This window comes from Gopherus flavomarginatus, chromosome 1 (genome assembly GCF_025201925.1).
Source record: "Gopherus flavomarginatus isolate rGopFla2 chromosome 1, rGopFla2.mat.asm, whole genome shotgun sequence".
In the NCBI taxonomy this organism is placed as follows: domain Eukaryota; kingdom Metazoa; phylum Chordata; order Testudines; family Testudinidae; genus Gopherus; species Gopherus flavomarginatus.
The window spans coordinates 151,914,766-151,927,659 of NC_066617.1; the positions used below are offsets into that span (position 1 = coordinate 151,914,766).

Consider the following 12,894-nt stretch of genomic DNA (forward strand, 5'->3'; position numbering starts at 1 on the left):
CTAGCAGTGGGAACTGGCACAGAGAGGTAACTCTCCATGCTCCACCTCCCCTGCAGTAGCAGCCACTGCAAGAGCAGAATGGAAAGCAAATTATTATCTGACCTCTCTCCATCTGGTGCTTTTAGTACAAAATGCATAAGTCACCTGTGGAACTCATTTGCACAAGATTTCACTGAGGCAAAGACCTTAGAATAATTCAGGAAAGCATTCAGCATTTCTGTGAGTAATGAAAACAGCCATAGTTTCATTAGCAAGGATAAAATACTATGAGGGTTATAAAACCCTGCTGCTTTGGAGAACAAGCCAAATTCCAGCAGGCTGGCTCAAGGAAGGACCTTCCCCTAAGGGTCAGCTATTTCATAATTACCCATGCTGGGATTCCTTACGCCTGCCTCCGAGGTTCCTGTTACTGGGTCCTGTCAGAGACAGGATACTAGATTAGTGGGATCTGCACCAGTCTGGCAATTCCTGGGTCCTGCTGCCGAAAAGCAGAGCAGGCAACAAGTGCACTCCCACTCTGGTCCCTCTGCTGACTTAGATACTGAGTCAGTGTGCACCAACTGTCTCACACAAGCAATAGTTTATTTACCTCAAAGGCAAGGCCCTGCCCACAAGCATTCTAAAGCAAGGAGCCACAGGTGCTAGGCTTTTGTATCTGTTCCTGGAGGGGAGGGAAGGTGGTAGCAATCTGGGTAGTGCAGAATGTAGATATTCTTTTCTCTCCTACAACCCAGGCAGGAGCGGGCAAAGGCATGGCCTGCAGCCTAGGGGCAGCTTTGGTTTTTACATTTCATAATGCAGTGCTAGTGCACTATGGCAGCTCTGCACTAGGGCTGGAGGGCAAGGAATTGGTCAGTGTCTGCCTACATTTTGCTAGGAGCATCCCTTCTTCCTAGTCCATTAACCCTCTGCCTGATGCAGGGTCACAGAGAGCTTGTCTGTCCCTTCACACAGACATCTCCAGTGTTCAGGAATCTCAGGAAGGAAACAAGTGGCTGCAGCTCCTTGAATCCCAAGCCATGAGCCCTGTTGAGCTGCAGAAAAGGCTTTGGGGCATGGAAGGAGATGAAGAGAAGTACCAAGGAGTCTAGCAATAACTGAGGGATGGGTATGGAGTTAACCTCACTGTTACGGCTTTTAGTTATGCTGGAGTTATTGATTTGATTAGCAGCTTGGAGTGACTGGATTAGCAGAAACAGCAAGAGTCCGGTGGCACCTTAAAGACTAACAGATTTATTTGGGCATAGGCTTTAGTGGGTAAAAAAACACTTCTTCAGTTTCTGCCAAAATAAATCTGTTAGTCTTTAAGATTCTACCAGACTCCTTGTTGTTTTTGTGGATACAAATTAACACAGCTATCTTCTGATACTTGGATTAGCAAAGTGATTGGACTAGCTGCTGCTGAGTTGTAACTCAAGCTGTTGCATCCTCACTGCATCACTAGCTTGAGATCACTTGAACTTCAACGGAGCCCGCCTGACAAACCAGCTAGCTCAAGCTTAAAGCACCCCCTAACTTAAGCTAGAATGTGTGGACAAGAGTGACGTTAAGGGTAACAAGTAGGGCTGTCAAGCGATTAAAAAAATCGTGATTAATTGCACTGTTAAACAAGAATAGAATATCATTTAAATATGTTTAGATGTTTTCTACATTTTCAAATATATTGATTTCAATTACAACACAGAATACAAAGTGTACACTTCTCACGTCATATTTATTTTTGACTACAAGTATTCGCTCTGTAAATAAAATAAATTGTATTTTTCAATTCACCTAATACAAGTAGTGTAGTGAAATCTCTTTATCGTTCAAGTTGAACTTACAAGTGTAGAATTATGTACAAAAAAAAACCCTACATTGAAAAATAAAACAATGTAAAGTTTTAGAGCCCACAAGTCCACTCAGTCCTACTTCTTGTTCAGCCAGTCACCCAGACATACAAGTTTGTTTACATTTGCAGGAGATAATGCTGCCCGTTTCTTGTTTACGGTGTCACCTGAAAGTGAGAACAGGCATTCTCATGGCACTGTTATAGCTGGCGTCGCAAGATATTGAAGTGCCAGATGCTCTAAAGATTCATATGTCCCTTCATGTTTGAACCATCATTCCAGGGGACATGCATCCATGCTAATGAGGAGTTCTGCTCGATAACTATCCAAAGCAGTGCAGACCAACACATGTTTGTTTTCATTATTTGAGTCAGATGCCACCAGCAGAAGGTTGATTTTCTTTTTTGGTGGTGTGGGTTCTGTAGTTTCTGCATTGGAGTGTAGCTCTTTTAAGAATTCTGAAAGCATGCTCCACACCCCATTCTCTCTGATTTTGGAAGGCACTTCAGATTCTTAAACCAAGTGCTGTAGCTATCTTTAGAAATCTCACATTGGTACCTTCTTTGCATTTTGTCAAATCTGCAGTGAAACTGTTCTTAAAATGAACACATGCTGGGTCATCATCTGAGACTACTGTAGCATGAAATATATGGGAGAATGCCTGTAAAATAGAGCATGGGACATACAATTCTCCCCCAAGGAGTTCAGTCACAAATTTAATTAATGCATAATTTTTTAATGAGTGTCATCATCATGGAAGCATGTCCTCTGGAATGGTGACTAAAGCATGAAGGGGCATACAAATGTTTAGCATATCTGGTATGTAAATACCCACAAAAGTGCCATACAAATTCCTGTTCTCACTTTCTGGTGACATTGTAAATAAGAAGAGGGCAGCATTATCTCCTGTAAATGTAAACAAACTCATTTGTCTTAGCGACTGGCTGAACAAGAAGTAGGACTGAGTGGACTTGTAGGCTCTGAAGTTTTACACTGTTTTGTTTTTGAGTGCAGTTATGTAATAAAAAAAATCTACATTTGTAAGTTGCACTTTCATGACAAAGAGATTGCACTAAATTACTTGTATGAGGTGAACTGAAAAATATTATTAGTGAAGCCAGGGGGTTGGACTCGATGATCTTTCGAGATCCCTTCCAGTTCTAGGAGATAGGTATATCGCCAATTATTTATTTGGGGGGGATAGCTCAGTGGTTTGAGCATTGGCTTGCTAAAGCCAGAGTTGTGAGTTCAATTCTTGAGGGGGCCATTTAGGGAACTGGGGTAAAAATCTGTCTGTGGATTGGTCCTGCTTTGAGCAGGGGGCTCAACTAGATGACCTCCAGAGGTCCCTTCCAACCCTGATATTCTATGATGTATTCTATCATTGTTAAAGTGCAAATATTTATAATAAAAATAATATACACTTTGATTTCAATTACAACACAGAATTTATATGAAAATGTAGAAAAACATCCAAAATATTTAATACATTTAAATTGGTAGTCTATTGTTTAAGAGTGCAGTTAAAACTGTGATTAATCATGATTAATTTTTTTGAGTTAGTCGCATGAGTTAACTGTGATTAATTGACAGATCTAGTAACAAGAGTTATAACTTAGGCTAACTGTGTTGTGAAGATGCAGCCTTAGTCTCTGTCGGTGCCATCATTATCTACTGTATAGATAGTTATGGGATCTCAATGGGATTAAATGCTTCACAAAGTTTTCCTTGTGCACACAAATGGAGCTAACCTTATAGCTAGGTTTTGGGTCTGGAAGGAACTGGCCCTTCCCTGGTAGGGGAATACCAACAAGGGCCTTGAAGGAAGGGAGGACTGAGTCATGCACACAGATTGTGCAGTAGATATCCAGTATGGCCAATTTCTCTTGATTGTAGAGCACTCTAGGAACTGGCGGACTGTCATTGATGGACAGCCCAGCAGAGTAACACCTACAGTCATGCAGCATAATCCTTCATGTTCCAGCCTAGCACTTCCCCCAAGATTTTACACTATGCTCCAGCACTCAGGGGATCACAGTGCTCCGAGCATGAAGTTGTTCCGCTTCAGTGTTGCTTTAATTGCTGAATGGAGCTGATGTGAAATCTCTGTGCCCATTGCTGCAGGCCAGGCCCCTGCAGGTCTTGGACAGTAGGGAGAAATTACTCCCCCTTGTGCTCTGCTGCATGAAGTGCAGAGAGGAGGGTGCTGGACTTAAGTGTACTGGAAAAGCCCTGTGGCTCAGTTATTGCACATCTCTTTTCTAGCAGTTGCTAATGCTGGATCCTATCCCAAAGAGCTCCTGATTGAGCTATACAATATTATGAGGGGGGATTTCTTCCTGACTTTCCCAACTGCTGATCAGCTTATTCCTTGAAGAAATGAAGATGGATGCCCAGTGTAAGCCTTTCCCTAACTAATCTAACTACAGATACTGCTCCTATACTGGCAGCCACTATAGTTTGCTGGCACTTGTGTAGTGCAGTTGAAGTGAGCCCAATGTCAGCAACTGGAACTCCCCTTCTACTCAGCTTCATACAGCAGGTCTATTCTGAAAGTGACTCTATGGCATCATGGGCCTCAGAGACTTCTGATCAAATGCACTCAGTTTACAAGTAAAGGGTCGTTTGTTTCTGATGGTCTCTCTCAACCTAGAATTTAATGGCCAGATTTTTCAATGTATGTAGGTGCCTAAAGATGCAGGTAAGGATCTAATTGGATTTTCAAGTGCATCATTTTCAGTATTAGGCACATAGGTCTTTTGAAAATCCCACTAGGCCACTACCTGCATCTTTAGGCACCTAAATACATTGAAAAGTCTGGCCCTGAGAATCAAGATTGGCTCTTTCCATCTCACACACATCATCACCTGAAATAAAGGCTCTGCAGGTCACATTAAGCTCTGAGTTCTACCTCAACAGCTCACCTGCCTTCGCACTATATCTCTTGTGTCATCTGTGCAACCCTATTGTAATCAGTAGGTTTGCATAGGTGTAACAGATTGACACTTAATGAACAATTCTGTTAATGCTGCACAAGAAGGAATAGATTCCAATTCCCGCTCTCTGAACTGTGTTGGCCCTGCAGACAACCAGGAGTAAAAATTAATGAAAACATTTTAGCCATAAATCAGCAAATCTGATAGATACCAGAGCCAGAGATGCTGAGTGATAAAAGCCATTTTTACATAGCTACTTTTCTGAGCAGAACCTTCACCTTAATGTTGTCTTATCAAAAGAACCTTAATTATAATGGGTGCATAATAGCTTCTGCAATAATGAAAGTTGCAAAACAGTTGCCATTATAACCTGCTGTTTTCACATACTCATAACTTTCCAAAGCAATTCACCTTCAGGGCTGCTGTAATTTTCCAAGTTTAGGCTCTGTGTGATGGGATTTTATTGTTGTTTTGTTTTGTTTTGGAAAGTTAGAACAAAATCCCTTTAGCTGTTTTCAAGTTCAGCCAGGATGAAAAACAAATTGCTTCTCTGCATTCCCTCTTTAAAAAAGCCCATACACTATTTTCTTTGGAGAGAACTGCAGCAAAAATAGCAGTGGTTTGAAACTTGGCCTGGATGAAGTCTGCACTGAGAACTAGTGTCTTTACTTGTTTGGAGAAATATTAATTTTAATTAACAAAAGATTATGACTGTTTCCAAACTGTATCCAACGCCCAGTAGAAACTGCATCAAACTCTCCCAGTGTTTACTTGATTAGAGAACTACATATTTTTAATTAACAAAAAGTAAAGACTGTTTGAAAATTGTATCAGACACACCCACTGGAAAATCAGGTGCCAGCTTAGATATGCACAGTGGGCAACTTTTTAACTGTGTACATGTGGAAACTTGCACATTTAAGATGTTTCTCATTTGAACTGCTGAACTGTCTTCCCAGAGAGAGCTAAACATTAAGTTAACATTGAAGACAGTTGGTTTGGTAGTTTTTAAGCTTCAGAAGGTGTCAGGGAACCCAGAGTCTACCCTCCCTCCCCCTCACTCTTAGTACACACTGGTACATGCATGGGTGCAGAAATGCATAATTAGCTTTCAATATTACAGAGGACAGTGAGCTCCTTTCCTTGTGGGAGGGATGTGATCGTGGGAGGAAGGGGGCATTTACGGCTGCATATCTGGAAGCACTGTCTAAAAGTGAGGGTCTGTTGGGCTCTGACTATGCTGGGAGTTTTTATTACTTAAGTCATTTATAAGCTGGACTGCACAACAATGGAAGATAGACTGCATTGGATGGGCGGGAGCTGGACTAGGTGTGAGCCCACAGCCTTTTCCATCTCCAATTTCTATAATTCTCCCATGGGTCTTGCCCATCCTCAGGTTGCAGAACCCAGGCCACTGCCACTCGAAATGGGTCCCTTTCACAGGGATCTACACTGTCAGAACAGGGTGGATTAACACCATTTTCTTCTCTGACATGGTTGCACAAGAGAATCCACTATGTTTAGTCAACATGTGGGCAAGCCCCATAGAACTCACCTGAGGTACCAGTGGTCCCCCAAGCCATACTCCTGCCCACAGATCCCAGAGCGAGGCCAGAGGCATTGTGGGAGTTTCCGCTCCAGCATGACAGTAGTGGCAACAACCTTTAAAACACAAAAAAAGGTGTTGGCAAGACAACAAGGAGTGCAGAGATAAGGGAAGTGGGTAGAACAAGCAACAGGAAATCATGGGGGCATAGATGGAGTCTATACTTCTCATAGACGCATATGAGTGAAATATCTACACACGTCTATGCAATGGGCCCCATTTCAGCCCTCCTCTGCCCTGGGCTAAAATAAATTCCTGTTCCATATTTTTTTTCATTCATGGATCTCCTCCTCCAAAAACACACATGCTTTCTACTGCCAAGAACTCAACCCTCCCCACAAGTCTCCTCAGGTGAGAAAGGAATTCAGGCTCTGCAGTCATTACTCATGGGCTATCCACATACCCTAATGGGAACCCCTGACCTTGCCCTGTCCTAGGCTCAGAGTGAGTCTATGCATTAAGGTATGTTCACATGTGGCTGAGTAGCACCCTCACCTGTGCTCTCCAAAGCTCGTCCCGTTCGTGGGCCACGCGCCAGTGGGTGTCACCCATCATGGCGATGAGTAAGTTGAGCATGAGGAGGGTGGCGATGACGGCGAAGGCGGAGTAGGTGATGCAGTACATGAAGGGCAGGTCCACTTCATAGTTGGCAGGCCCATCAATGATGGTGAGGAAGAGCTCGAAGGTGCTGAAGAGAGCTATAGGGTAGTTATAGAAGTGGCCCAGCTCATCGGGGTTTTCAGTCTGGAAGATGACATAAAAAGCTGGCATAGAGAGGAAAGGAGGGAAAATGAATGAGGAAGCCTCTATGCTTTCTCTGCTCTGCCCTGCAGCATCCTACCATCTGCCTGAAACAACAGTATAGTGTTAGACTTTAGCCCAGGGCAGCCATGCATGCCAGCTGCAATCAGACAGCCCCAGTTTCCAGGGAGGCCTTCCTGTGTCACAGAGCTCATAGGACACTTAAGAGTCCTAAGTACTATTTGGAACTCATGTTATTTAATCATAACTGGACCACACTATGTCCTCACTTCATGTGGCATCCAGAGACCTCATCATGACACCAATATGGCATAAAAAAATCATAGCAGCATCAGGCTGAGATTATTTTGTGCCAAAGGGCAACTGCGCCTTGCATTTATCACACAACACTGTGAATTCTGGAGGGAGAGCGAATAACTAAGTACCACCCCATCCCCTGTGGAGTAGAGAGATGGGCTCCTCCTTTCTACGGAATATTGACATTTCTTCAGAACTGGGTCAAGTCCCACCAGCCCATTACCTTTCTCCACGTCCAGGTTGCTGAGATCTCCCAAATAGCTTGTCCTCTTTGGGGCTGAATCAATAACTTCATAGGCAGATGTGTCAGTTAGTGAATGAGAAGAGAGACTGGCAGAGGGGTAGGGCAATTTCGTAGGAAGGAACCTCAGATATGGGGAGGAAAAGGCAGAAAGAGGAGAAGGTATGGATTGTGAATAGCAAGGAGCAGGGAGAAAGGGAAGGGAGGAAATGGAGCAGGTAAGTCAAAGCCCAGCAGCATGGGCAGACCTGGGAGCTGTGAGATGTATTCTAATATAAGCTATGAAGAAGCTGGAGGACTGAGTGCCCTCTTTCCAGACAACTGTTCCATAAAACCCAATATTCCGTTGATGAATGTGCAAGACATGGTGCCCCTCAGGGTGTCCATTGAGACTCTGCTGTCATTTAACTGGGCTTGTAGCACCTTGCTGTACATAAAAAGACACTGTGTATCGCATCATACCTACCTGATGCAAAGCCAAGTATCACCACTGCCATGAGCCAGCAGAAGCGCAAGAGATCTCCAAATATCATCTGCAGACGAAACAAAACCATGAGACCCCACTCTCTCACAAAGACAGCCCTGAAACTGAGGCTTTGCTGTCTAACTGGTCCATATATCCTGGTCTCTCACTTCCCATCATAGTAGATCCAGTCTTGTATCTCATGTCATAGTGGATCAGACCACTAGTCCTTCTAGTCAGGAGACAAAGCACGGCACTGGAGGTCAGCAAACCTAATTTCTAATCCAAAGGAGTTACTGTGTGAGCCAGGGAAATTTACTTTACCTCTCTTGCCTCAGTTTCTCCAAATATGTAATATACTAATGATACACACTCACTTTGTGAAAGTACTCTGAGCTCTATGGATGGGAGTGCAAGCTAAATGTTTTAGTAGTACTAATAGTTTAGTGGCCTAGCTGTAGAATGGCTCATACTTGATTGTTTCAGAGGAAGTCAGAACACCTCCATAATACACTTGGTCCACCATAAGACACTGAAAATAGGGATTTCTTCTTGGCCAGCCGACTGCTGATCAGCTGAAGCACAAGGACTGATAGCCGTGCCTACAGTAGTATCACTGCAGCTAGGTAATCTTATCCAGACAATTTTGTCTGGATAAGATTACCCAGCTGCAGTGATACTACCATAGGCAAGGCTATCAGTCCAATTAAATATATGTATATATGTAATATTACTAAACTGCTCACCTCAATATTTTTTCCAGCAGTGTCATCCATTGAACTAGAAGACCCTACACCTGTTCCACCAGTATGACAGAGATGAAAGACTGATCTGAACCGACTAATGTTCTGAGCCAGTTTAGTGACCTCTATGTCTCTAATGTCCACTGTACCCTTCACCGTCCTGCATGTGTCCTATCTCAGTACATAAAAGAAGAACCTCACTTAAAACAGCCTGCTAGATAAAGGTCAAAAGGGTTCTTGTCTGGCTCTAGGAACTCAAATCCCACACCAGAAACTCCTGAGAAAGTGTTTCTATTCTGATGGAAGGACCAAGATATGACCGTGGGCACATGCTGATGCATGGCATGGCTGGATAACTGCTGCTCAGGATCCATCTTTGCTGATATCTTTATTACAGTCTCTCTCCCTCTTTTAGTCAGGCAGTGGGCTCTGTTGTCCTTACCTTCTGTATCATGATGGTGAACGGTCCCAGCATCTGAAATCCTCGTGCGAAGTACATGACGTTGCACCAGCCCAGCACCAGGGCAAAGGACATGGGGACCACCTCTCCTGTGGTGCTGGTGAGACGCATCACCATGGTCACCAAGATCATACAGGCATAGGTGATGCTATAGAGGATAAGACAGAGCCAGGAGGATCAGATTCACATTCCCACTCCACACTCCTAACAACTAACTCTCTGTAATCCTCCCAAACCCCACCCACACCAGAAAGCAATCTGTATGAAATAAGGAGATGGGGAACCTCACATTATGATGTGGAAAGGTCCTCCCAGAATAGTTTGTCCAAAGTACTTGGTGACTCCAACTCTGAAGATATCTGGAATCTAAGAAGAACACTCTGTTCAAATTGGGTCTCAATCAGTTCACACAAGCACAGAACATTAAATTATATTGATTTCTCTTACCTCAAGGATCAATATTATTATGGCTCCTATCACTGTGATCAGCTCGCCCACCAGCCTCAGACTGTCCTCAGGAGTCACATAAGATTCCTGAAATGAGAAAAAGAGGTCCCCCTCAGTCCAACTGTACATGGCCAGGAGAGGACTCTTAGGCCCCATCTAGGCTTGAGGAAAAAAGTATTCTCCTTGCAAGATTGCTCATGCCATAGTCTCCAGAAGAGGCAGTTAGTCTAGAAGATCAAGCATTACAGCGGGAATCAGGAAACATGGTTTCCACCCCCAGCTCTGACACTGGATGACTGCATGGCCAACACAGCCTCCTTTTTTGGGTGCCCAACTGAAGACACTTTGGGGCTGATGCTGAGAGCTGCTGAGCACCTGCAGAACTCACTGAGTTCTGCTGGAGTTGGGAATCAGCCCTGGGAAACAAATGAGTCTCTTTAACTGAGCTCCAGCCCACATCTGTCCACCTACCCTCTCCTCCCCAACTCTGTCTCATTTACTCTCCTGCCTTCAGGGAGGGGGGGAGATCGCTCAGTGGTTTGAGCATTGGCTTGCTAAACCTAGGGTTGTGAGTTCAATCCTTCAGAGGGCAATTTAAGAATTGAGTTGGGGATTAGTCCTGCTTTGAGCAGGGGGTTGGACTAGATGGTCTCCTGAGGCCCCTTCCAATCTTGATACTCTATGATTCTTCCATGTAGCTAAACCCATCCCCAAACAGTGGACCAACATACCATTTGCCATCATCACTTATTTCACTCTGCTTGTGTGTTCTACACTTTTCCCCACCCTGCATTTGTCTGGTCTCATCAGGCTGCAAGCTCTTTGGGTACATTGCCCAGCACAATGGGGGCCCCACTCTTGGCTGGCACTTAGGCACTACCACCAGAAACAGGATGCACTATTATAATAAGGAGGGTTCTGTAGGAGGTGCTCTCCCCTCTGAGTCAGTACTGAGCCCAACTTCCCAGCATGCTGCTCAGGGGTGCTGTGCTGCAGGGACCAGATGGCTGCAGGTATTCCCTTGCCTACATGGCCTGTAAAGTGCTTTGGGACTTTGGGGCTAAAAAGCTGGGAAGATTTGTGGGATATTAATGGTGTACACGATGTACCTGCAGCAGTTTCTGGATGTAGATGGTGTTGTCCCTTTCATGTGTTTTGTTGCTCTGTCGACATTTTAGAGGTCGATAGACACAGCACATGGTGAAGCAAATCATGTACAGCACGTAGAACAAGGCCAGGATGCAGAAATAGGGACGCCCATACTTATTCCACTTCAGGCTCACCAGCTCATTCACGGGGGTCAGGTCCAGGATCCGACGGGCCTGAGAGACAGACACTAGACTTCATTGATTGTGGGCCACCTCTCTGCCCTCAGAAAGCAAACTGGCAAATCACTCCAAGCTCATGAAAACAATCATAGTGTGTTAAATCAAATCTGACTGGGACCCTTGTCTGTCCTCTTTTGTCTGCCAAACACAGAGCAATGACTCAAAGGGCCTGGTCAGAGACAGGCTGCAGAAACAAGTTAGAATTTGTCCCACTATCGAACCTGGTCCATTAATGCCACTACATCCATCCAAAGACCTGGTGCATTCACTCTGGAAACACCTGGATACCTTGCCATGCCAATAGCAAGGTAGGAGGAGAGGAGAGGAAACAAAGACCACAGTCTTGTTAGAAATGACAGGTTCTTCTTATGACAGGTTGATGCCCACATGGAAATACTGTAATATCCTGCAGTCATAGTTCCATACCCTGCAGGGTCTCTATAGAAAGCTGCAATGCTTCAGAACATTACTCTAGAATATTGTAATAATTTCTTGTTATAAGAGAGGTTACAGATCAAGAACATGACCTGCCAATAGATTCCAGTGGGCACCCCTTCCTAGTCTGTGCACTCTGGGTCTCCTGGAACCTGAATGGAGTCCAGGCACTGCCTCAATTTCAGGGTCCCTACGCACACTCACAGGGCACAGAACGTCTATCTGGCACCCTCCTCATAGCTGTTCTGGGTCCAGAGCTGACCCTTCCCACTTTGCAGTACTCAAACACACCCCTCTCCCTTGACTCTATCCACCAGGTCAACATCTGGTTTACAGTTTAACTCCCTCAGGGGCATGCAGTAATTGCGAAGCAGACAACAAAGGCACACATGCACACTTTGTTCAATCTACCAGATTGATGCTCTTTACTTAATAAATGAAGCACAGGAGAGTACAGCTCATACCACACAATAAATCATCATAAACACAAAGCTCTCCCCCGCCGCCCTCAGCTCACCTTCCCTTTGGGAGTCTCTGAGGGATAGTCTGTGTTCTGGCAGACAGGTGGGCAGGGTCCTCCAGACCCTTGTGTGTCCTACCCTTGCAGCAGCCTCCCTAATCTTATTTTGCTGCAAAATGGCTCTCTCTTCCCCTGTTCCTCCCTGTGGTGTCTCTTCATAGATTCCTGCTGGGATCACCTTCTTTTGTTCTGCTTTCTGTTAATCTCCCAAACAGGAGGAGGAAGCCACCTCTCTCAGGGAGTGCAAACCTATTGTCTGAAGGTGTTTTATTCTGAGTGCTGATCATTCGCCATTGAGTCTGGCCTGGCAGAGAGACATGCCACAACCCTGCTAGCTCTTGGGGGATCCACATTCATATAGGCTTTTTTCCATGGCACAGTAATTTCAAAATACAATTTCATAAAGTTATCCACAACTCAGAAGTGATACAAACAGAACCCCCTAATTTGTCACATCAACATACCTCTCTTTTCTTGGTGGTGACAATGAGTTCCAAGAGAGATTGGTCATCTCCCCATGAGTCGATCTCTGTGAGGTCATACAGGGTGGAGACCAGGGGGCCGAAGGTCCACTGGATGTGCTTTCTGTTCTGCATAAGATGCTGGAACATCTAATTGGCAAGAAGGGCAGAGCTGAGCTCATAGGAGGCTGTACATATTTGCCCAAACCACCCATCACCACCAGCACTAGTATCCCAGGACATTGAAATCACCTGCACCCCTGCTTCAAACTCAGCTCTGTAAACACTTGTCTGCAGAAGCCTTGCAGACAGGCGGTTGGTCTGTAATCTTATTAGTTCTCAAGCCAAACAAATTTGGGTTGGGTC

General features: G+C 44.7%; 1 protein-coding gene across 1 annotated transcript in view; it reads right to left on the reverse strand.

Moving 5' to 3' along the window:
- Nucleotides 1-12,894, reverse strand: part of LOC127046518 (transient receptor potential cation channel subfamily V member 6-like) — an 80,141-nt gene that overhangs the window by 801 nt on the left and 66,446 nt on the right. The window contains exons 7-14 of the mRNA XM_050943670.1: nt 12,532-12,678; nt 10,894-11,106; nt 9,785-9,871; nt 9,627-9,703; nt 9,320-9,485; nt 8,138-8,204; nt 6,867-7,135; nt 6,321-6,427 (exon numbers count right to left, since the gene is read on the reverse strand). Coding sequence (XP_050799627.1) covers nt 6,321-6,427; nt 6,867-7,135; nt 8,138-8,204; nt 9,320-9,485; nt 9,627-9,703; nt 9,785-9,871; nt 10,894-11,106; nt 12,532-12,678 — 1,133 coding nt within the window. The remainder of the gene's footprint in view (nt 1-6,320; nt 6,428-6,866; nt 7,136-8,137; nt 8,205-9,319; nt 9,486-9,626; nt 9,704-9,784; nt 9,872-10,893; nt 11,107-12,531; nt 12,679-12,894) is intronic.